The sequence below is a fragment of the Helianthus annuus genome, chromosome 4 (assembly GCF_002127325.2).
Source record: "Helianthus annuus cultivar XRQ/B chromosome 4, HanXRQr2.0-SUNRISE, whole genome shotgun sequence".
NCBI lineage: Eukaryota > Viridiplantae > Streptophyta > Magnoliopsida > Asterales > Asteraceae > Helianthus > Helianthus annuus.
This window is the reverse complement of record NC_035436.2, coordinates 80436160-80461280: the sequence shown is the minus strand read 5'-3', so window position 1 is coordinate 80461280 and position 25121 is coordinate 80436160. Positions and strand designations below refer to the sequence as shown.

Here is a 25121-nt window from a genome sequence, read left to right as displayed (position 1 = left end):
ACAAGATTTCATTTTCATGAATACCATGATTACAAGATTTCATTTTCATGAATACTATGATTACAAGATTTCATTTTCATGAATACTACGATTACAAGATTTCATTTTCATGAATACTATGATTACAAGATTTCATTTTCATGAATACCATGATTACAAGATTTCATTTTCATGAATACTATGATTACAAGATTTCATTTTCATGAATACTACGATTACAAGATTTCATTTTCATGAATACTATGATTACAAGATTTCATTTTCATGAATACTACGATTACAAGATTTCATTTTCATGAATACTACGATTACATATGATAAAAAAAACTACATGAACTCGCTCAACTTTTGTTGACTTTTTAAAACTACATGTATTTCAGGAAACAAGTCTTGAGCCGGTGATACATGATTGGATGCAATGATTACCTTTCTTACGTCACACGCAACACGCTTCCGCAACTAGCAGGGTGTGACAGATTGGTATCAGAGCTCCGATTGTAGTGAACCGGGGACAAACTTTTATAAAGTTTGGTCTACAATCACCAAGGGCTCTCACATGAAAACAAAGTCGATAACAATACACAAATGATTTCAAAAGTATGACAAAAATGACAAAAGGTTTTCATTGTGTCACGATAACATGAGGATCTATCACACGAGCTCAATCATAAGTAACGGATATGGATCAATACATGTTTAGTCTATAAGGAATAGACTCGAAACACTAGGAATTACATGTGAAACACGAGAACAAAAATAACATGAGATTTAGTGATTATATATATAATGTATTTATATATGTGATGTACGGAATATTTTGCCATGAACGAAAATAACTTCGACTACGAATCCTATTATTACACTTGACTCACGTGGTAAGAATGACGACCTCGCGTCTATTACGAAGCTTATGGCGGGTGTGGTCCCTGAGAGAGACCCTAAAGCATTGATCCTATGGAAGATGGTTGTTTTCCCTCAAATGGTATATGTCCGGCTTTGGTAGTGACAACGAGGCTGAGGTGGCGGCCTTGGACGACAACCCTACTAGTGGGACGAGGTCCCTGAGGCTCATACTTATCGTGATTGATGACACTCTCGTCCAGACAAGGAAGATGAAGTACTCATCCTAAAGGTGCCCCTCCAGTTATTATTGTCACGGATTCTTTTTATTCCTATTTCGGCTAACGTTGTGCCCTTTCACGAATAATGACAATGGGCGTTAGCATGTGGACCATCACGAAGGTCCCTTCTGTGTTGAAAGTATATAGACAATAGTGTCCTCTCTTTGACTGATCGACTGCTTGAACGAGAGAATGCTAGGGTGACCATACAAGACAATTTATTATTACGGGGGCCCACGTAATAACAACTTGTAGTGTAAGAGAATCCTAGTGAGCTCTACGGGTCAAGCTAATGATCCCTAGCCATAAGAAATCCCTAAGTTGTTTAAGTTTCTATCTAATGGAACACTAACCGGAACGGTTACTATAACACTCTACAATACAGGAAAACTACACGTATTGTTTGCACTTAACATTCGATCTATAACACGAGTCATCTGGGCTAGTGCGGCGAAGGATTTTTCCTACTTTGGGCGATCGAGATCCAGGAAGTATGGGATACACGTTGTAAAAATTGGATACAACCGTTTGGTTTCTCCTCCTCAACGAATTACTTCTTTTCCCATTTAGGCACATGGCTAATACACTCAAGAGGTACTATGCATTTTGGAATGCATTTATTCATGAATATCATTGTTCAAACATACCGGAGCAACTCTGTCTTGAGGTTTCCATGACCAATCACATGCTTAATTCTTAGGCGCATGATAGGCTATATTTGTCCAAATAAAAGCGTAGACCCAATGATACTATGTATCGGAAACAACGTGGCGTCGACAAGAAAATCTACGCCTAGAAGTGGGTCAGTTAATCAGCGCCCTACTATTAAAGTTGAACTAGAGGTCATATGGAACAACATGAGGTTGTCGAGTCGACACTAGTGATGGTACTGATGGTACCGGTAGTTCAAGTGGTTCAAATCCCGATGGGATGAGAATGAGTGGCAATGCCACACTTGGAGATGCAATCACACCATGTTTTAATTCTAAGGCTCTTCTGGATTATGAGCGGCGAGAGCTCATTGATACGAGAGGTACGGTAAGTTATGTCCGCTAAATAAAGACAATGAAGTCAGTTAATCATGCTAGTAAATGTACTCCCAAGTAAACGATTTGGTAAACGAATAGTCATCTGTTGAGGGGGACGATAACTTGGGGAATCTCCAAGTGCAAACTATAGGGAGTAATACAACAAAGAGGTTATTGTGGGAAGAACTCAAGGATCTTACGCAAGAAGAGTATTGCTCGCAAGCGGAAAAATTCCAAGGTTGGGAATTGAACTCTAGAACTCGACTATGATTAGACCAATTATAGCTGGTTACCCCCGACACCTCTACGATCTCTAAAAGATTATTGTATGCTAGATAACACCCGAATCCAAATGCACGGAGCGCTACATTTGGGGCTTCGCCTGAGATACGGATATGACATCAAGGAGTACGCTAATAACTTGCCAAAAATTCTGAGTGAGATAGGTGAAACTCTCACCATGAGGGCACTTGCAAAAGTTCCAAGAGTAACCGTGTGGTGAGACTGAGCACAAAACGGAAACTAATGAGTTAGACATACTCAAGAAAGAACCAGGAGATCTTAACGGTGGGAAAGAGATCACTACAAGCATAGATGTTTAATTACGAATCAAGCAAGTGAATAAGTAAGTGTATGGATAGAACTATGAATACTCCCCAAAATTCCATTGTTGCCATGGGTATGTTCTACTCTACAACCAGTATGTATCAATTCTTTGAATACCAACGTCGGCTTAACTTAGTGTCTTTAGATACTAAGCATATACATGAATTAGAGTCATGTAGGTTAAACATGTCTTGCTCTATCAAGTTAGCTAATGAGGAATTAGAGAAGTCATGTGAAGTCATTAAGGGTCACCGATACGTTCCTACCAACCGACCCGTTGCATCCGTGTTGTTTAACACCGGGGTTGGTATTAGCTTCATCCCCATAAAATTCAAAGTATGCTTGGCTGAGTCAAGTAAATAAGATGTCCTCCCATTCAATAGGATTGACCAATGGTAAATTAGTCAAGTCAGGAAAGACATCAAAGGATGCACACTCAAACTTGGAGCACAAAAAAATTCAGTAACGACTTTTCATTCATTTAATTAGGTTGTTACGACTTAACTTCTGGCATAGACTGGTTGGCCGACAACCGAGCAGAAGTAGTTGTGCTGCGAAAACGATTATTCTTTTTCCCCCTGTCTGACGAGAGAACATCTTTTGGTGCACGGAGAGAAACACGACACACGGCTGCTGACCAACAACTGTATGAAGGCTCGGAAGAGTCTGGGAACAGGATGCATCACCTTTCTTGTCCATGTGGTCGACAAGAAGGCCGAGTAGCGCAAGGTGAAGGACATCCCTGTGGTAAGGGAATACCCTGAAGTCTTTCCAGAAGACTAGCCAGGACTACCTCCGTAGAGACAAGTCGAATTCAGTATCGATCTTGTGACAGGAGCTGCACCGGTGGTGAAAGCTTCATATAGACTCGCACCCTCGGAGATGCAGGAATTATCTACTCAGCTTCAGGAATTGTTTGACAAAGGATTCAATAGACCGAGTTTCTCACCTTGGGGGAGCTCCGGTGCTATTTGTCAAGAAGAAAGACGGAACCTTTCAGATGTGTATAGATTACCGAGAACTGAACAAGTTAACCATAAAGAACCGGTATCCTTTACCAAGGATTGACGACTGGTTCGATCAGTTACAAGGTTCTAGCTTCTATTCCAAAATTGATCTAAGATCCGGACACCATCAGTTGAGGATCCAAGAGGAAAGCATTCCTATGACAGCGTTCAGGACTCGCTATGAGCATTACGAGTTCCTTGTTATGCCTTTCGGCCTAACAAACGCTCCCGCCGTATTCATGGATTTGATGAATCGGGTATGTAAGCCATATCTCGACAAGTTCATGATCGTATTCATTGATGACATTTTAATATACTCACAAACCAAGGCGGAACATGAACAACACTTGAGAACTATTCTGGAGCTACTTAAGAAAGAACAATTATATACCAAATTCTCAAAATGCGAATTTTGGATTCGCGAGATCCAATTTCTCGGTCAGGTGGTGAACGAGAACGGAATACATGTTGATCCAGCTAAGATAGAGGCCATAAAGAACTGAAACACTCCAAAGACCCCAACGGAAGTAAGATAATTACTGGGTTTAGTGGGATACTATCGAAGATTCATTGAGAATTTTTCTAAAATTTCTCAACTGCTAACCTCACTCACTCAAAAGGATAAAAAGTTTGATTGGGGTGAAAAACAAGAAATGGCATTCCAAACGCTCAAAGATAAACTATGCCAAGCGCCAATCTTATCACTCCCTGACGGCACCGATGGCTTTGTGGTGTATTGTGATGCATCGCACCAAGTCTTGGGTTGTGTATTGATGCAACGTGAAAAAGTCATCGCGTACACGTCACGACAGTTGAAAGTTCATGAAAAGAATCATACCACTCGCGACCTAGAGTTGGGCGCAATGGTATTCGCTTTAAAGATTTGGCGTCACTATCTCTATGGCACTAAGTGTACCATATTCACTGATCATAGAAGTCTTCAACATATATTTAATCAAAAAGAATTAACATGCGCCAGTGGCGATGGGTAGAATTGTCGAATGACTATGACTGTGAAATCAGGTACCACTCGGGCAAAGCAAACGTTGTAGCGGATGCTGTGAGTCAGAAAGAGCGAGTTAAAACATTACGAGTACGGGCTTTAGAGTTGACAATCCAGACAAACTTTACAACTCTAGTGCGCGACGCACAACGGGAAGCCCTAAAGCCAGGAAATATTCGAGCAGAATCCTTGCGAGGATTAGAGAAACAAATGGAAACGAATGTGGATGACACCTATAATTTCATGGGAAGGATCTAGATTCCCTACTTTGGTGGCTTACGAGACTTAGTGCTGGATGAAGCACACAAGTCCAGATATTCAATACACCCAAGACCTGATAAGATGTATCAGGATTTGAAAGAATACTATTGGTGGCCTAAACTCAAGATAGATATTGCGACCTATGTTGGGAATTGCCTAACTTGTGCGAAGGTCAAGGCCGAATATCAAAAGCCATCTGGATTATTACAACAACCCAAGATTCCTGTTCGGAAATGGGAGCAGATATCAATGGACTTCATTACAGGACTCCCACGGACCTCTCGAGGTCATGACATGATATGGGTTATCGTTGATCGATTAACCAAGTCGGCTCACTTCCTACCTATTCGTGAAAAAGACAGTACCGCGAAGTTAGCTGAAATCTACCTCAACGAGATTGTGGCACGCCATGGAGTGCCTATTTCGATAATCTCGGATCGTGATGGTCGCTTTGTGTCAAGAATATGGCAATCATTTCAAGAATCGCTTGGATCTCGCTTGGATCTAAGCACAACATTTCATCCGCAAACCGATGGGCAAAGCGAACGAACCATCCAAACGTTGGAAGACATGCTTCGCGCCTGTGTGATGGATTTGGGCGGAAACTGGGATACTCATTTACCTCTGATAGAGTTTTCCTATAATAACAGTTATCACACAAGCATCAAAGTCGCCCATACGAAGCACTATACGGATGGAAGTGCCGATCACCGCTGCGTTGGGCGGAGGTCGGAGACAAACAACTCATTGGCCCGGAACTAGTCCAAGAGACTACTGACAAGATAGCAAAGATACGAGACCGTATCAAAGCAGCTCGTGACAGACAAAAGACGTAAACCATTATCCTTCGAGGTCGGAGACAAAGTCTTACTAAACGTCTCGCCTTGGAAAGGCGTAGCTAGATTCGGGAAATGCGGAACACTAAACCTGAGATACATTAGGCCATTTGAGATTCTAGAAAAGATCGGTACCGTCGCGTACAAGTTGAAACTGCCGGAAGAACTCAGTAATGCACACGACACATTTCATGTGTCGAATCTCAAGAAAAGTCCGACCGTTGAGACAGTTATCATCCCAGTGGATGAAATTCATGTAGACGACACGCTCCAGTTACCGAAGAACCTGTTGGGGTTATGGACTGGAAAGTCCACAAGACAAGGAGAAGTCGTATTAAACTAGTAAAAGTCCGCTGGAACTCACGTCACGAACCCGAGAATATATGGGAACGTGGAGGTCAGATCAAGACAAAGTACTCCCACCCGTTCGAGAAAAACTCCTTTAAAGGATAACTCAACATGAATTTCGGGACGAAATTCTTTTTAACAGGGGGGGAATGTGACAACTGGCAAATAACCGGTAATTCCGTACAAGCTAATCACTATTTTATTCACATAGTCTCATGCTTTTAGCGTAATTTAATTACGTAACTGTGTCGTAAAATAGATAACAGTGTTAGGACAAGAGAACAATGCTAAAACATATGTTGGTTTTCGTCGTATTGCGAAACCAATCAAACAATGTCCTAAAAGTGTTGGTAGAAAGTGTTGCGCGCACTATTCACGGTCACACTATTCATGCCAGCAAAACCGTGAAAAGAGAACGAAACAATGAAAAAACGACACACGGATAACATAACTGAGTCCATTTACATGAGAAAACACTAGTATGAAAACATATCTTGCAAAAACATAAGACTTTCCGGTACAACGCCCAAATCGCTAAATCGTCCGTTTCGCAAAAAAAAAAATAACATTTATAACTCGTCCGTATAAATATTTAAGCATTTCTGGAACCTCGGAATTATGACAAATGATAACAACTACATGAAAATAATATGAGGATATTAATGGGGAGTCCGAAACACAAGCTTTTGGCGCGGCGTTGCAACCCCCACAACTTGTCCGTTTTTGAACCGACAAACTAGTAAATAATATTTCCGACGCCAAAACAACTAAACGAAAGACATGGCGAACTAGTTAAGCTTATTTTGGGACTCGAAATCACTTCATGCATCGTTTGACGACGGAATAGCAACTTGCGACAAACTTTCGTTGGTGTGAAATAAAAGTGTCGTTAACTAGCCGACGCCTAAACGGAAAGCGAACTAGTTAACTATATTTTGGCGTCGTAAGCACCCTAGATAAACATCATAGCATCGATGGTAAATTAAAACCATAGCTCCCGGTATCACATTTCACCTTTCGTATATCACCCGGTATCGAACCAATGGACGAACTAGTGGTATTTTTACCATTCGAAACTAATACCAACTAGTCTAGTGAACTAGTTAATACCAATTAGCATCCTAAACATGATTACATCTTTAATCATGCAAGACACCCCTCCTAATTTTCATACTTAAATTTAATTATCTAAATATCTACATATATAAGCACATGTAAAAAAAATATTTTTACTTATCAATTCCCTTTAGTAAACGTTCACAAAGAGGGCCCCACCCCTTGATCTTGTTTGAAGATATCAAATTGGAAGCATGGCTTTTGGGTGTAGTTGTTGAAAAAAATAAATAAGGCATCACCATACTTAAGAGATCACATCTATTCTATCATTATTCCACACCATTCCAATCAACATGAACCTTCCTTCTTTCCCCTAAAGATTTCGGCAGCCATAACCTCCCACAAACTCCACCATTTTCAACAATTAGAAACCTTATATTTCACTAAAAATATCCACTACAAGATCATCCACACATAGGTTATACATGGAGCCTCACTAGGAGTCTTCTTGGAGCTTATTTCTTCTTATTTTCTTGTCTAAATTAGTGCAATATTGTAAGTCTTCAAACCACCATTTTTAAGCTTTAAATTACTAGTAGTTTATGGAAGTATAAGTTGTTGTTCTTGAAATTTAAGATAAACATAATCAAAAACCCTAAACATAAACATAAAGATCACTAAATATAACTATTGTTATGTGTTTACTTGTTATGTTTATGTTGATTGTTCATGAAATTTATAATGATCATGTTGTTTATGCTAGAACAAGTTCATAGAAAAAAAAAAGACATGATGATCTTGAAGCTTGTAAGTTCTAGTAACCTACAAGCATGATAATATTAGTATGATGAACACAAAAATATGATTTAAACATTTCTATGTTTAAATCATGTAAGATCATCACCTTCATGTTCTTGAGTTATGTATATATTTCTTGAAAATGTTAAAAGAAACAAGGGTTTAAAAAGGTTTATAACTTGATTTTGGGGAATATATATAAACTTGGATTTTTTTTTAGAAGAAGGTTTATCTAAAAAGTGTATTATGAAAGTTCATGAAATGTGGAAGTATGTTATCGTATAAACATGTTTAAAAGAAACTTGGTGAATAATGGTGATTTAGTGAATTGATCATTGATTTAAACGCGTTTTTGTAACGTGGGAAACGTCATAGTTTAGGGGAAACTATGGCGAATTTTTCTAAAACCTAATCGCGATTAAAGAAGGGATTAAAGGGTGATTAACAATGTTAAACGCGATTAGTAGTCTTAAACGTCATTATGGAAACTTTGATGAGAGTATTTAAGGTTTAAATATTCAAGAAGTTCTTATGAACTTAAACTTATTTTTTTTTACAAAAATAAATGGGTAAAAATATAACAATGTGTGAGTATAATTTTTGGTAAGAAAAATTATATATTTTGAGACATATCAAGTATGTGTATATGTGCTATATATGTGTATGTATTAGATACCTATAGGGTGATCAAAATAAATACACAAACATGTTCCTACATGGTCCAAGAAATGCTAGTAAAATCGGAAAATTATATAAAATGGCCGAAATGGAAATACATAGCACTTGATGACGACAATTTGGCGCATCGACACCGTAAACAAGTTACTACAAAGTCGAGTCTAAAATAACATATTTTGGACGTTTAAACGAGCACATATGTAAGTGACCTATAACAAGAATCCGAAAAGTCGAAAACTATTAAATTTACCATGTATTTTCATAGAAAAAATGAACTTATTTAAAGTTTGCTACTTGGTAACATTTTGGTAAAAATTGCAAGATTATGTTAATGGACTCATAAAGTTAGAATTGGGCCTATCAAAGTTAGTAATGGGCTAGGCCCAAATTCCTTAATACATGGGCTAGGGCCCAATGGCAATATAACATGGGCTCGGCCCAATAAAAATAAAACATGGGTTAGGCCCAATAACATAGATAACATGGGCTCGGCCCAATGACATGGGCTCAGCCCAATAACATTAAAACATGGTTAGATACGATAACATAGATGACATGGGCTCGGCCCAATGACATGGGCTCGACCCAATGACATGAGCAAAGGCTCAATGACATGCGTGCACTGCACGAGGACGTGTGAAGAACGAAGCCGATCACACATAAGTCAATACACATAGAATACATGAATACGCTTATGAATTCAATACGAATAGAATACATGTATACACATAACAATCGAGCGAGTAAACTATCAACGCTCTAAAATACAAAGTTGTTCCAAAAATGACAAACGAGAACATGATAAAGAATTCAAGATGAACAACTTGTACGAGCTCCAAAAGACCTAGTGTCTAACGAGATTAGTACACATGTAGGTTATTGACACGTACGGACGCACACTTCGATATCATAAGACATGGAACGCAAACTTGTGAGTTCATGTCCCTCCTTTCACTGTTTTCAATGTTTTGTTTTCAAAAAACATCGAGGGGAAATACATGTTAAAACTTTTGGTATGTTAGTTACGGAGTAGTAGATAACATGATCAATGTGCATAAGTAGGGAGATAACATTAGTAACCATTAATCACTTAGTGACCAAGGTGCAAAAGGTGTAGATCTATTGGGCTTGAGGCACACCCCACTCCTGGTTGGTATACCCTGGAGTGCTTTTGTGATCCCAAATGATGACAAAGTGTTCTCGGTTTGGTTATTTACTTATGGTACATTATGTCAGGGGCTCGCTACCTACTGATAGATCCTTAACAGACTCCATGTATGAATCAGAACATACCATGATTACAAGATTTCATTTTCATGAATACTACGATTACAAGATTTCATTTTCATGAATACTACGATTACAAGATTTCATTTTCATGAATACTATGATTACAAGATTTCATTTTCATGAATACCATGATTACAAGATTTCATTTTCATGAATACTATGATTACAAGATTTCATTTTCATGAATACTACGATTACAAGATTTCATTTTCATGAATACTACGATTACAAGATTTCATTTTCATGAATACTATGATTACAAGATTTCATTTTCATGAATACCATGATTACAAGATTTCATTTTCATGAATACTATGATTACAAGATTTCATTTTCATGAATACTACGATTACAAGATTTCATTTTCATGAATACTATGATTACAAGATTTCATTTTCATGAATACTACGATTACAAGATTTCATTTTCATGAATACTACGATTACATATGATAACAAAAACTACATGAACTCGCTCAACTTTTGTTGACTTTTTAAAACTACATGTATTTCAGGAAACAAGTCTTGAGCCGGTGATACATGATTGGATGCAATGATTACCTTTCTTACGTCACACGCAACACGCTTCCGCAACTAGCAGGGTGTGACAGATTGGTATCAGAGCTCCGATTGTAGTGAACCGGGGACAAACTTTTATAAAGTTTGGTCTACAATCACCAAGGGCTCTCACATGAAAACAAAGTCGATAACAATACACAAATGATTTCAAAAGTATGACAAAAATGACAAAAGGTTTTCATTGTGTCACGATAACATGAGGATCTATCACACGAGCTCAATCATAAGTAACGGATATGGATCAATACATGTTTAGTCTATAAGGAATAGACTCGAAACACTAGGAATTACATGTGAAACACGAGAACAAAAATAACATGAGATTTAGTGATTATATATATAATGTATTTATATATGTGATGTACGGAATATTTTGCCATGAACGAAAATAACTTCGACTACGAATCCTATTATTACACTTGACTCACGTGGTAAGAATGACGACCTCGCGTCTATTACGAAGCTTATGGCGGGCGTGGTCCCTGAGAGAGACCCTAAAGCATTGATCCTATGGAAGATGGTTGTTTTCCCTCAAATGGTATATGTCCGGCTTTGGTAGTGACAACGAGGCTGCGGTGGCGGCCTTGGACGACAACCCTACTAGTGGGACGAGGTCCCTGAGGCTCATACTAATCGTGATTGATGACACTCTCGTCCAGACAAGGAAGATGAAGTACTCATCCTAAAGGTGCCCCTCCAGTTATTATTGTCACGGATTCTTTTTATTCCTATTTCGGCTAACATTGTGCCCTTTCACGAATAATGACAATGGGCGTTAGCATGTGGACCATCACGAAGGTCCCTTCTGTGTTGAAAGTATATAGACAATAGTGTCCTCTCTTTGACTGATCGACTGCTTGAACGAGAGAATGCTAGGGTGACAATACAAGACAATTTATTATTACGAGGGCCCACGTAATAACAACTTGTAGTGTAAGAGAATCCTAGTGAGCTCTTAAAGATATAGAGGTAAATGAACAACTAAAATTTGTAGAAAGGCCTCTACAGATTGAAGACAAAAAGGTTAAGAACCTCAAGCACAAGAGATTAGTTCTAGTCAAAGTGAAATGGGACTCCAATAGAGGACCAGAGTATACATGGGAGCTTGAATCAGAAATGCAAAGGAAATATCCACACCTGTTCCAGTAGATCTCGAGGACGAGCTCTAAAACAAGGTGGGGAGGATATAACAACCCTCCTAAATATTTTCGACACCCTAAAATATATTAAAATATCCCAATATGTCCTAAAATATACCCCGTATGCGAAAACCAAGCCCAAAATACATTATATCATTAAGAATTAAATAAAAACAAGAAAATTGAGGCTCTCACGGGGCGCGTAGCCTTTGGCTACTGCCTACGCGGGCCGCGACCGCCAAGACATTAGGCGAGCTCCGAGGTCGCCATGTGTCCCGATCGTGTCAAAGCTAGGGGTGGTGACCGATCAAAGCTAAGGTCTACCCCCTACTACGCGGGCCGCGAAGGCCCTTCCTTTCTCTTATGCGGGCCATGAGAGAAGGTGAAGGGTCACCTATAAATAGGAGGCATCGGCCTTCAGTTCCAAATCGCAAGGAAACTCTTTCTTTCTCTAAATTTTTGAATTGTAGGCATAATCTTGGGTATAATACCCCCCTAAATAACGAAGTTCCACTCCGTTGTAAGTATCATAACCCATGGATACGTATTAGATACGCTACCCGATTGATCTAGGGTTCCGTAACAGCTGTCGTGGTTCTGCCCGACGTAGTAGTTGGAATGCTGTCTCGGGGAGGGTATTACTATTGTTAAAATGGGTTATTATACTAACACGTGTGCATTTGTGTAATTTATAGATTATCACCAGGAAACCCTTACAGAAAAACCTAAGACAGCAATGTGAGTAATCTCCATTTTGCAAACTGTTTTTACAAAACCTCACACGATTAAATATATATTAAACACTTATTGAGTATTTGTAAGGATACAATTATCGTCGGTATGTTGGGGTTTTGTATATAAAATTTGTTACTACCTTGCGAGGAGTAACATGACCACAAGTCAGGTTGACAGTACCGTGGGTGGTAATTAGTATGACTTGGAAACAAATGTAATTGCGCGGCCGCCCTCAATACTGTACAATGGTTTTATTAAACTGAGATTCACTCACCAGTATTTCCCACTGACAAAATGCTTTTAAACACGTTTCAGGTAACAAAATGTGAAAGCCAAATAGAAGTCAGCTGGACAGCACTGAAGGCTTGGAAAAGTGGCTATAAAGTTACCTAAATAAAAGAGATGTTTTATTAAATAAAATAGGATTTATTCCTATGAAAATGTGTGTACTTAAAACTTGGGTTTATCCCATGTGTTTAATATTATGAAAGTGTGGTATTTTACTCTGATAAAATATTTCCTAACTACGGTCCTGATGTAATTTCCGCTGCCAAAATGGATAAACACAAGATACCACCAAAACTGGCCGCGACCGCCCGTTCCCGAGTTATTAGGGGACGGGGGTTGCGACAAGGTTTGTTAGTGTATTAATGATATTAACTTATAAGTCAATATATCATTTGTTTGTGATATATTTATCTTGATTCTGCAGGCCTATCAAAGTTAATTGGACATATGATAATGGTTTAGTTACATTCACCAAAGGAGGTCTGATTCGAAAATGCAAGTGTTACGTTCTTTGCAATGGTCATTCCCTTTTAATGATTTAGTTAATATATTAAAGGTTCTGGCTTTTGTGTATCCAGGACAGTATTTCCATCTAGATCATATGCATATGCCGAGAAACAAACGCTTGAACTTAAAAATGTATGGTACAAGTTTGAAATTTCTTAACCAGACCAGGGGCGTACCCACCCTAAGCGAAGGGTGGGCGGGCGCACCCCATGAAAAAAATATTTTTTAGTGTTATTTTTTGCCAGAAATCTCGACCGCACCCCTTGGAATTTTTCACCCGCACCCCTTGAAAATTTTCAACCGCGCCACTTAGAAAAAAAAATAATTATTAACCCACTTATTCACTTAATTATTTAATCCAATCAAAGCCCAATCTGCAATCAATTTTTATTAACACAAGCCAAACGCAACTTAAAGAAATTTGAACTAAATAAAATACCCAAACTAATCTACCCATTCCATTTCCAAATCCCGCCCCCAAAAAAACTCGACGCCACGGCTCATGACCTGGTGGTTTTATGTGATGATTAGGAGAAAATATAGATGTGTAAGGGTTTAATCTTTTTATATTTTTATGATTTTTTTGTTGTTCTAGACTTGTAGTTAAATGATTTTGTTGTTTTATTTATAGTTTTGTTTGTTTAAATGATTAGTTACAAGTAATCAACATTTAATATTAGGGCTTGAATGTTTAAAAATATAATTGAAAGTTATGGGATATGGTTGAACATGATTGTTTATTTTGTTTAGGTGTTTAGTGTTGTTTTATGAACTTATGGAGCAAATTATATGTGTTAGGAACAATGAGTAAGAATGTAATGAACTTATGGCGTGTTTAGTATCTTTAGATGATGTTTTGGATATATTTAAAAAAAACAAAAAGAAAACATGTAGGGCACAATTTTAAATACGTTTGTAATTTGTAATGACGTTTGACGTGTTTTTGATGATTTATAAATTTTAGTTTGATGTTCTTTTGTCTTACATGATCCGATCCGACCCGCTATGAACCGATATTTTTATACAGCTGGGTACCTAAAATCTTTGAAAATATTCCGCACCCCCAAGAAAAAATTCCTGGGTCCGCCACTGAACCAGACTGTGGATGGGCTCGCGATCAAGGCATGGGACATAAAATCTTACATTTTTCTGCATTCTTTTCGAATCTATTCATTTACATCTGATCGTGCAACTAATAATATTAGGAAGTTTAGGAAAAAAAAACTTAATTGGAAAAAAAATTATTCTTAATCTTTCACCACACTTGTCACATTATGAAGTGAGTTCCATAAGGTTTTCCTGTATAATTTTTAGTGAACCGGATCACACGGCTCCTCTCCCTTGCTTTAGTGTAATGCTTTTCACTATGCAGGCTCCTCTTCACTCTTGCAATCTTGCATTAGTGTAATGCTCTCTTGACTGTAATTGAAATAACTTCTTTGAGCACTTCAATTCTTATTTGCCTTGTGATATGGTAAACTAAATTGAAAACATTTCATTCTTTCTAATTTATTTTGTTTTGGTCTTTCCCACAGGTATGCATGCATGTTTGCTGCTTTCTTGACATGTGTTATTCAGTGGTTGTCCCCGTAATTGGTGTTTAGGTATGTCTTAGTGAAAATTAGTGGTGGAGGTTTGAAGAGAGTTACTTAAGATTTGTCCCCTTCGTGCAATGTATTATATTGAAGGGTAGTCAAACGGGTCCATTTGTGTACAAACATAGGTCAAACGGGTGTGTGAAATGGGTTGAACGATGGAAAGCCCCACACAATGTTTATTTAGTGCATTCATTTGATTAGATGAGAATGATACTAAAAGAAGTTGAATGTGCTATGGTTGTGTAGAGGTTTCGATGGGCCATAGATAATGACTTGAAGTCTTAATAATTAAAGTTCCGTTTTTGGTTAGAGTTGTTCTGATTATATGATTATTTAGGGGCTTTCTGCAACAAAACTTATTATTTAATATTGAAATATGTATACTTATTTGTTCTGATTATTTGAACTTTTAGGGGCCAAATAATCAGTTTCATACTTTCTGCAGCAAAGCTTATTATTATGTAATATTGAAATATGTGTACACTTATGATAGGGTAACCCTTAGAGGGGGTTAGGCTCCAAGAACTAGCAAAAGAAGAACCGAATTGGGGCAATTTTCTGATGTCTTTTTCATTCAAAACAAGGAAATAAATACTGAAAAGTTCCTAAAAGTCTGCAACTAAAGTAATGGAGAACATGGAAATAACCATAAGTAAAAAGAAAGAAATAACTGAATAAAATAAAGGAACGTGGCAGAAGTGGGTAACAGCCTTGAAGAAGTCTTCACGTGCATGATCGGCTGCATGAAAGTCGCTGACTTATTCCACTTGTTAATCCAAATACCTGCTGGGCCTTTTAATCACACGAGAGGGCCTTGTGCGACTCTGGTTTGGGCTGCTGTTAAGGGTTGGCCCATTAAGTGAAATGGGTTCTGCATCAGCTGCCCCCTCCTTAAGAACAAGCTCGTCCTCGAGCTGAGCCACATATGCGTCTGTTTTGATGAAGTCGGGAAACCTGATGCTGAATTCTGTATAGTCTTCCCAAGTAGCTTCTGCGCCTTCTTTATGCATCCAAGTGACCAGAAGTTGAAGGCTGTTGTGTAACCAACGATGATTGATGACTTTGTCGGGTTGCACTTCAGATGGTGGTTGAGTGAAAAAATCCGGAAGAGCAACTGGAGTTGGGTTCCCGAATGCTTGTCGGAGTAACGATACATGAAATACAGGGTGTATTCTTGCTGAGTCTGGTAGATGTAAGCGATAGGCAACTGGTCCAACACGGGAGATTACCTTGAAAGGCCCGTAAAATCTTTTTGATAACTTCTTGGTAGCCCGATAGTGAACAGAATGTTGGCGATAATCCTTTAGTCGAACGAACACCATATCTCCCAGTTGAAACTCTTTATCTAAGCGCCCCTCATTGGCAAGTGTTGTCATCCTTTGCTGGGCTTTTTGTAAGTTTTCTCGTAGCATTCCCCGCAGCCTCTTGAACTCCTCTAACGTGGCAGCTATAGATGGAGTTGTTGTAGCTGTAGCTTCATTAAATCGATTTAAATCTGGAACAGACCTGCCATACAAAGCTTGAAAAGGTGACATGTTAATAGAACTATGATGGGATGTATTGTACCAATATTCAGCCAAGTATAGATAATTGCTCCACAATTTCGGTTCGTCGCTAGCAAAGGAGCGAAGGTAAGTTTGAAGACACCGATTCACGACTTCCGTTTGGCCGTCGGATTGAGGATGGTAGGCTGTGGAATAGTTGAGTTTTGTGCCCAGCTTTGAGAAAAGCTCTCGCCAAAAGTGGCTAAGAAAGATGGAGTCACGATCGGTGACAATTGAACGAGGCAACCCGTGTAAACGGTAGATGTTTTGGAGGAACAAGGTAGCCAAAGAGACAGCACCATATTTAGGTGGCAGAGCAATGAAGTGGGCGAATTTTGAAAACCGATCGACAACGACCCAAACAGCGGACTTACCGTTGGAAGGAGGAAGGTTTGTCACAAAATCCATGGAGATGTCGCTCCAAACCTGTGAAGGAATAGGTAACGGTTGCAGTAAACCATAGGGTTTATGGTTCGGGTACTTCACCTGTTGACACGAAGAACATGTTTGAATGAAAGCTTTGACATCCCTCTTTAGTTTGGGCCAACTAAAGGTTGCTGAGATTCTTTTGATTGTTGGTAAAATGCCGGAGTGACCGCCCAAGGGTGACGAGTGGTATTCGGTTAATAAGGTGTGGCGAATTGTGGGTTGTTCAGGGACAAACAATTTGTTATTATGATAAAGGATTCCATCCCGGTAGTTGAAGGAACCGTTATCACATAACTTCGAAAGTAATGCTTGACCTTCGTTGGACGCATAAAAGGTTTTGAGGTCTTGAATCCACTGCGGGTTAGTGACTGAAAACGCCAAAATGGTAGGCTCTTCACGTCGACTCAACGCATCAGCAACTTTGTTGTCTTTACCCGGCTTGTAAAAAATTTCGAAATGGTATCCCATAAGCTTCGTTGCCCACTTATACTGCTCGGGTGTTTGGACCACTTGAGATAGAAGATGTTTTAAGCTTCTTTGATCCGTGAAGATGTAAAATTTTCTGCCCAGGAGATACTGTCTCCATTTTTTTACAGCCTCGGTAACTGCGAATAACTCACGTACATAAGCCGATGAAGCTTGCATTCTTGGACACATTTTTTTACTAAAGAAAGCTATCGGTCGATCTTTCTGGGATAGCACGGCTCCAACAGCAACACTTGAGGCATCGGTTGTGACCTCAAAAGGTATGGAGAAGTTTGGCAGGGTCAAGGTGATAAGGGTGGACATGGCTTTTTTTAGGTTAGTGAAAGAGGTTTGTGAGGCTTCTGTCCATGCAAAAGTTGGTTGTTTTAGAATGTCAGTAAGCGGGGCAGCCAATTGTGCATACTGGCGAACAAACCGGCGATAGTAACCGGTTAATCCCAAGAACCCACGAAGAGCCGTGAAACTGGTTGGGGTTGGCCATGATTGAATGGCGCTGATTTTTTCTGGATCAGCCATGACACCCTCGGCTGTTATGATATGGCCTAGATAGTCGATAGAAAGCACTGCAAAGGAACACTTTGAAAGTTTTGCATAAAACCGATTGGCCGCAAGCGTTGCAAAAACTTTCTCAAGGTGAATATAGTGTTGATCAAGACTAGAACTGTAGACGAGGATGTCGTCAAAAAACACTAGAACATACCTTCGTAGTGCATCGCGAAATAGGTCATTCATAGTAGCTTGAAAAGTGGAGGGTGCGTTCGACAACCCAAAGGGCATTACGAGGAATTCGTAATGACCGTCGACTGTACGGAATGCAGTTTTATGGGTATCGTTCGCTGCAAGTCGAATTTGGTGGTAGCCGGCCCTTAGGTCGATCTTCGAAAAAATGGATGCACCATGTAGCTCGTCCAAAAGTTCATCAACCGTTGGTATCGGGTAACGGTCTTTGATTGTAATGGCGTTTAACGCTCTGTAATCCACACAGAATCGCCACGACCCGTCTTTCTTTTTTACCAACAAGACTGGTGACGAATAAGGGCTTTGGCTTGGTTGAATGACCCCCTCCTTAAGCATTTCCTGAATCATGGCTGTCATCACTTGCTTTTGGTAGTGAGGGTACCGATAGGGCTTCACATTAATCGGTTTAGATGATGGAACGGTAGGGATATGGTGGTCATGGCTACGGTTAGGTGGTAGTTGTTTTGGGATGTCAAAGATTATTTGGTATTTGGCTAACAGTTGTTGAATGTGGATGTCATGGTGTTGTGTGAGTGGTTGTGCATGGGTTTCACATTGAAAAAATATAGCATGCAATGAAGCAACACTATTTTTTTGTATTAGGTTTTGAAGGGAATTAGGTGAGACTTGGTTTGAGTGGCTTTCTCCACGTAGGGTTACAGCTTTATGGCCAACATTAAATGTGATTTGAGGAATTGAAAAGTCAGCCATTAGTGGTCCTAACGTGCTTAGCCAAGACAACCCTAAGATTACATCAGCGCCTTGCACCGGCATAACAAAAACCGGTATCTGAAATGGGGTATTATCTAAGTGAATGGTAAATTCTGGGCACTTGCCCTGGCAAACAATGTGATCACCACTTCCGACCATAACCGAGAACGAGGGGATCGGTACCTGTGGTAGTTTCAAGAATGAAACGATCCGTGGTTGAATGATGTCGTGGGTACTACCGCAGTCGATGAGAACTTGGACAGCCTGGTTGTTGACATACCCGGTAACACGGAAAGCTTGTGGCGATGGAAAACCCATAAAGGCTGCCGGTGACAGAGAAAAAAATTGGTTGGGATCATTGTTTGGGGTTGGCGGTGGCAGTTGCACGGTTGGATCCGGGGTTGTGGGGTCGTCTTCATTGTCGGCGATCAACAGAAACTTGGGTGGGTTACATTTGTGACCCGGGGTATACTTTTCTGGGCAGCGAAAGCATAACCCTTCGGCACGACGTTTTTGCAAGGCTTCGGGGGAGAGTTTAGTGAACGGTAAGGTGGTTGCAGCGGCTGGTGGGTTGGGTAACAGTGGGGCAGATGGTGATGGTAGAGGTTTGGCAGTAGTAGTAGTTGTGGTGGACGTTTGGTTGGATGAGTAGGTGGACGAGGTCTTAGGTGTAAAGGATCGGTTTGAAGAGAAAGACGGTTTCAAGATGTTGAGTTTATCTTCAACGAGTTTGGAAAGGCCATAAGCCTGATGCAAGGTGGTTGGTTTATAGATGGCGAGTTCGGACTGAATTTCAGGTGTGAGGCCGGAGATGAAACAGTTGAGTAAGGCATCTTTGGGAAGTCCCACAACGAAGTTGCATAGACGTTCGAATTCGGTTTGGTAGGCGGTAACAGTAGTGGATTGTGTAAGCTTGAACAAGGCGGCTTGGTGATTTGCGTATGAGGAGGGTCCAAAACGCAATTCCAATTCACGGGAGAACTCCGGCCATGAGCCGAGGAGATCATTGTTATCGAGATACTTGTACCAACTCAAGGCTTCACCGGTAAAATAGAACTGGGTCAGGTGGACGCGTTCGGTGTCGGGAATTTTGAAATACTTGAAAAAGTTGTTAGCTTGGAAGATCCAATCCAAGGGATTAGACCCATTGAAGGAAGGAAGAGTTACTTTCGGTTGACGGGGATGGTTGGAGTCCGAAGAGCCGGGGCCAAAGGAACCAAACGACAAGTTCCTGGTGGTCTTCGTCTCTTTTTCAAGCGCCAGAGATGAAAGCAACTTGTTGGAAAGTTCCATTTGTTGCTGGAGGGCAGATTGCAGGGCTTGAAACTGAGCATCGGAGCGGGCATTGGATTGATCGAGTTGGGGCAATTTTCTGATGTCTTTTTCATTCAAAACAAGGAAATAAATACTGAAAAGTTCCTAAAAGTCTGCAACTAAAGTAATGGAGAACATGGAAATAACCATAAGTAAAAAGAAAGAAATAACTGAATAAAATAAAGGAACGTGGCAGAAGTGGGTAACAGCCTTGAAGAAGTCTTCACGTGCATGATCGGCTGCATGAAAGTCGCTGACTTATTCCACTTGTTAATCCAAATACCTGCTGGGCCTTTTAATCACACGAGAGGGCCTTGTGCGACTCTGGTTTGGGCTGCTGTTAAGGGTTGGCCCATTAAGTGAAATGGGTTCTGCATCAACTTATTTTTATTTTATTATATTTTTATATGGCGAAATTCTTGGAAAATCTTGAAACCAAGAATATTGTTCTAATACACGGAGAAGGATTTGGGGCATGGTGTTGGTACAAAACTATTGCTCTGCTAGAGGAATCAGGAATGATACCCACGGCCTTGTATCTTACCGGATCGGGTATCGATTTGAAAGACACAAACAACATCACTACGCTTGAGGAATATCCAAAACCGCTAGTCGATTATTTGCAAGACCTGCAAGAGATGAGAAGGTAAATAAAAAATTTAAAAAAAAAATATATCTTCATCTAATTATCTTCACCATCATCGTAAGATTGTTTTGGTATATTAATTTGTTTTGATTAATATAATATGCAATTTTGTATTATTTATGTGTAAATTTTTATATGTGATCTTAGTAGGACACAGTAGTGGTGGTGCTTGTGTTTCTTATGCAATGGAGCAATTTCCACAAAAGATTTCGAAAGCCGTGTTTTTATGCGGTACTATGGTATTAATGGACAAAAGCCCTTTGATGTGTTTGCTGAACAGGTATATGTAATTGACGAGTCACTTAATATGTTTCACATGTTGTAATTGATGTACACTTTGACTTTTACAGGTCAAGCGTATTACTTTTTCGGTGCCAATATGATATGGGTTTGGGTAGAGGTGGCTACATGGGAGGGTCTGTGTTGGGTGACGGGTTTGGGTTGAAACTTGTCATCTTTTTTGATACATGTTAAAACGGGTAGGGTGTCGGATGTGTTGAAAATTGCAAGCTCCTTTTTTATTCTTTCTATTATATCTTTTTATGAATAATGTATCAGTAGTTATCAGATATTATTACAAGATAACTATATTGGCACAATTATTATCTAAATTTTTTAAATATAGGTACTTGAAGGAAATAACTGAAAGCACACGTTGGCCAATTTTCAAACTGTGTGACCCGTTCGCTTTTGAGGTAAGTTATCAAGTTTGCTCATTGACCCGTTTGAGATAAGATCATAACCCAAATATACCGATTGATCAGTCCATAAGTGATTGACCTCAAAAGTCAAACTCTTTGTATTCTTACACAAATTTTCCTTTCCCAGCTCGGGTTTGCGGAACTTTGTGAAGGAATCAAAGTTTTTAATACACGGAAATGGGAAAGATGGAACCCCCCCAGTTCTTTTCTGATTTTTTGACAGTTAGCATGAATAAATTACCATTTTGAATATTTTTTTTGTGGTCATTTGTCACTCATGCGATTGAATTCTTTCCTAGGGTGTTCTTATAGAATGGTGACAAATCGGAGCCCAGTTGATGTAAAATCCAAAATTGTATGCCAGGATATGTATTTTCAATCAATAAAGTTCGTTACACTTTTATTAATTTTATCGTTTTTGTTGTTCAGCCCGTATCTTTTTATATAGTATTAAATTTGAATAAAAATAATAAGGTTTTGGTTGAAGCCGCGTATAACGCGGTCATTAGCCTAGTATATATATAGTATAGATAAATTACAATTTCGGAAAGTTCAAAGCCAACAAAACAAATATTCACTTTTTTCCCAAACACATTGACAGTTTATAAAATAATAAAATATAACGAAAATAATGATAATAATTTTTATATATCGATTAAATACCCATATTTGATTATTTTCCTCGCCAACGAAAAAACAAAAACAAAATTATATTATTTTTGAACAAAACAAACTGTTGCAAAATGCTTTTAGCTGGAACGTGTCACCACTAACTAACATTATAAATCAGCATTATAGCCTAGTGGTATCTTGGTGGTGGGATAAGACTTATGACCATTAGGTCATGGGTTCGATTCTCACATCGGGGGTTTTCCCAGATTTATTGGGTTTTCTCCTGAATTGGTGTATAGGCACTATTGCCTAGTGGAGATGGATATGATCGGGTGGTTCTGCTGGTGGCACGATAATACTCCAGTGGTCCGTCAGTGATCCAAATTTGCCGTTCAAAAAAAAAAAAAGATGGAACGCGTCACTAACTAACTCTATAAATCTTATAAGGTTTAGGTATAAATAGTTAACAAGAGTTTATTAGATTATATTAGGAGCCGTATAAAACTAGCTTTATAAATATGTTTATTATTGATCATGTATTTTGTGAAATAAATAGGGGCTGTTTGTTTACCTTTTAATGAAACTCTTAATGGTTCAGACCTCTTACTGGTTCAGCACTTAATGGTTCAGACTGTTTGTTTCGTGAGCAGATGTCTGAATGCTTTAGACATCTGCCTCTGTATGGTTAAATATTATACAGAGTCTGAATGGTTAAGACCTCTAATCTGAATTGGTCAGACATTTGCCTCTAAAGGGTTAAGCATTATACTGTCTTTTAATGGTTCAGATCTCTTACTATTTCAGCACTTAACCATTCAAAAGTTGTCAAACATCCCCTAAGATTCTTACATTACTACAATCTTTTATTTAGTTATGGTTTTAGTTGATTTAGACTATGTTATTCTATATAAATCTTCTTATATTACTTTTTAAAACTATTAAATGTGAAGGTAGCGTATTTGTTTTTATGTTTTTATCAAATGCGACGTCATAAAATTCACTGAAAACATATTTGAATGCGAAATAGGGTATATATTTTGTACCATAAGCTATAATAAGTGTCGGTAATCAAACTAATACCGACAAACATTCGTTTTGGTACTGGTACCGGTATCATTTTTATTGTTTCTAGTCGATATAAACATGTGTTGATATCCTCTTGGCATATTTCTTCTGGTTGCTATACGTAGTTCCTAAATCATACTAGAACTGTAATGAACCGAACCAATACCATTTAAGAAACCCGCATCGAATCGTGAGGAATCCCTATAATTACCACACAATTACGAAGAATGACATAGATGAAAAAAAAAATCACGGGTCACTCATTGATACACGGCTTTAGTGAATATATTAAGAAAGAAAAAAGTTGTTAAACGAAACCAACAAATAAATAAACCACGTCTAATGTACGAACAAACTGTTTTTGATTTGTTGACAATTAGACCGTCCGTAATGGGGCTCTTTTTTTAAAAAAAATCACCAAACACGCCGGAAAACGCCCAACTTCCGCCCCCTTGGGTGTTTTGAGGCGATGTTCGACAAAAAAAGGCCCAAGGCGTTTTTTGAAACACGCTGAAGGGGCTTGTTGCAACGGTTGACTGACCAATGGGGCATTGTGGCATTATTTAATTTAAAAAAAATAATTGTGTAATTAATGGAAGGGGCGTTATTGGGCATTATTCCCACTACGCCACTTTTGCAAAAACGCCTAATAATGCCCGCATGCTGACTGGACTGCCACATGGCAGAAAACGCCCCAGAATGGGGGCACTATTCGACAAACGACTACGCATGGTCTTAAACACTACCACAAGAACAGTAAGTCGCATAATATGCCATTTTTGACTTCTTGTTGTTCAATGTTTTTATACTTTTGATTACAAAACTACTACAAATAAGAAAAATCAAAAGAGAAAATGACTTGTGTTTATATTCGTAATAAACGTTACTGTCTTATTTTGAACGCTAAAAAGTATTTATTTGATGTGGCAATAAGCTTGAAAAATGAAAATATTAGTTTCTTTAAACCTTTAAAAAAGCAAGCAGTGACGAAGCTTGAGATTTCCGACCGAGGAGTCGAAAACGTATACACCAAAATCTGGGCATCAAAAACGTATATACCCAAAAATTTCTATACGAAAACTATATACTCTCCACTAGTGAGCGAAAAGTTCGGGGGGGGGGGGGGCTCCCGCCCTACTACGCCAAGAAAGCAAGCAACACTTGCTTGAAGCTCCTCCGAAAAAAGTTCACTTGAAATCGAGCCTAAGCGAAGGTAAGTTCTCTACTTCGCTGATTGGGTCGCTCGTTAGATGGCTCATTGACTTGCTCGTGTGACCCGCTCTTACGAATCCTTTGTGTACCTTAGTGTTCCTAGCTGTTCACTCATTTTTATCTACTTTCAGGTAATACATATGGTAATAGATAGGAAAAACCTCATAAAGTTGATCTTTTAAACCCGTCAACCTGCTTCAAGTCATGATGACTAATCAAAAACACTCTCTAATATTCATATTTACTTTTCTAAATGAATGTCCAAATTTATAAAAAAAAAAATTATGTTAAAAGTGTGTGTATACATATATAGATTTTTTTTATATAAGCGGGTTCGTTCAATAAGTCAGCTGCTGTATCAAGCTTAACATTTTAGCACATTTAGATGAAAGATCCGAGCCAAGCTGACTTATCTAACTTTGAGCCCAGGCCCAAGCCTGCCCTGGCTCGCTTGTGCTCGTTTATGTCACTTAGTTTTTCAATAATAATAATATTATATTTTAGTTGTATAACTGATATTCATACTATTACAACTATGAATATTAGGATTCTTAATCAAATTTATAGCCTGAATTTTATTTCAACTAATGCACTGCTAATTGCTAAAATACTTGTTAGAGTAAAATGCAATTTGCGTCCCTGATTATGTTGGTCGGTGTCAGGTCGAGTCCCCAAACTTAAAATTTGGCTTCTTGAGTCCCGGTTGTACGTGCACCTTTTGATGATACATGCTGGTTTCTGCAAATGAAGATGTTTCAGGGTCTTTTGTGTAATTGTTGAAAAGTC

At 38.8% G+C, this 25121-nt stretch overlaps 1 protein-coding gene across 1 annotated transcript; it reads left to right on the top strand.

Annotated features, from left to right (window-relative positions):
* The first annotated feature begins 20506 nt into the window (after positions 1 to 20506).
* On the top strand, positions 20507 to 21022 carry LOC110933515 (putative methylesterase 12, chloroplastic). Its single transcript, XM_035989595.1, has 2 exons — positions 20507 to 20745; positions 20893 to 21022. The coding sequence occupies exons 1-2, from the start codon at positions 20507 to 20509 to the stop codon at positions 20903 to 20905; spliced, it is 252 nt and encodes an 83-aa protein (XP_035845488.1). The 3' UTR covers positions 20906 to 21022.
* The last annotated feature ends 4099 nt before the right edge of the window (positions 21023 to 25121 follow it).

Coding starts and splice junctions, on each gene's coding strand:
- LOC110933515 (XM_035989595.1), top strand. CDS start 20,507: ATGGCGAAATTCTTGGAAAATCTTGAAACCAAGAATATTGTTCTAATA.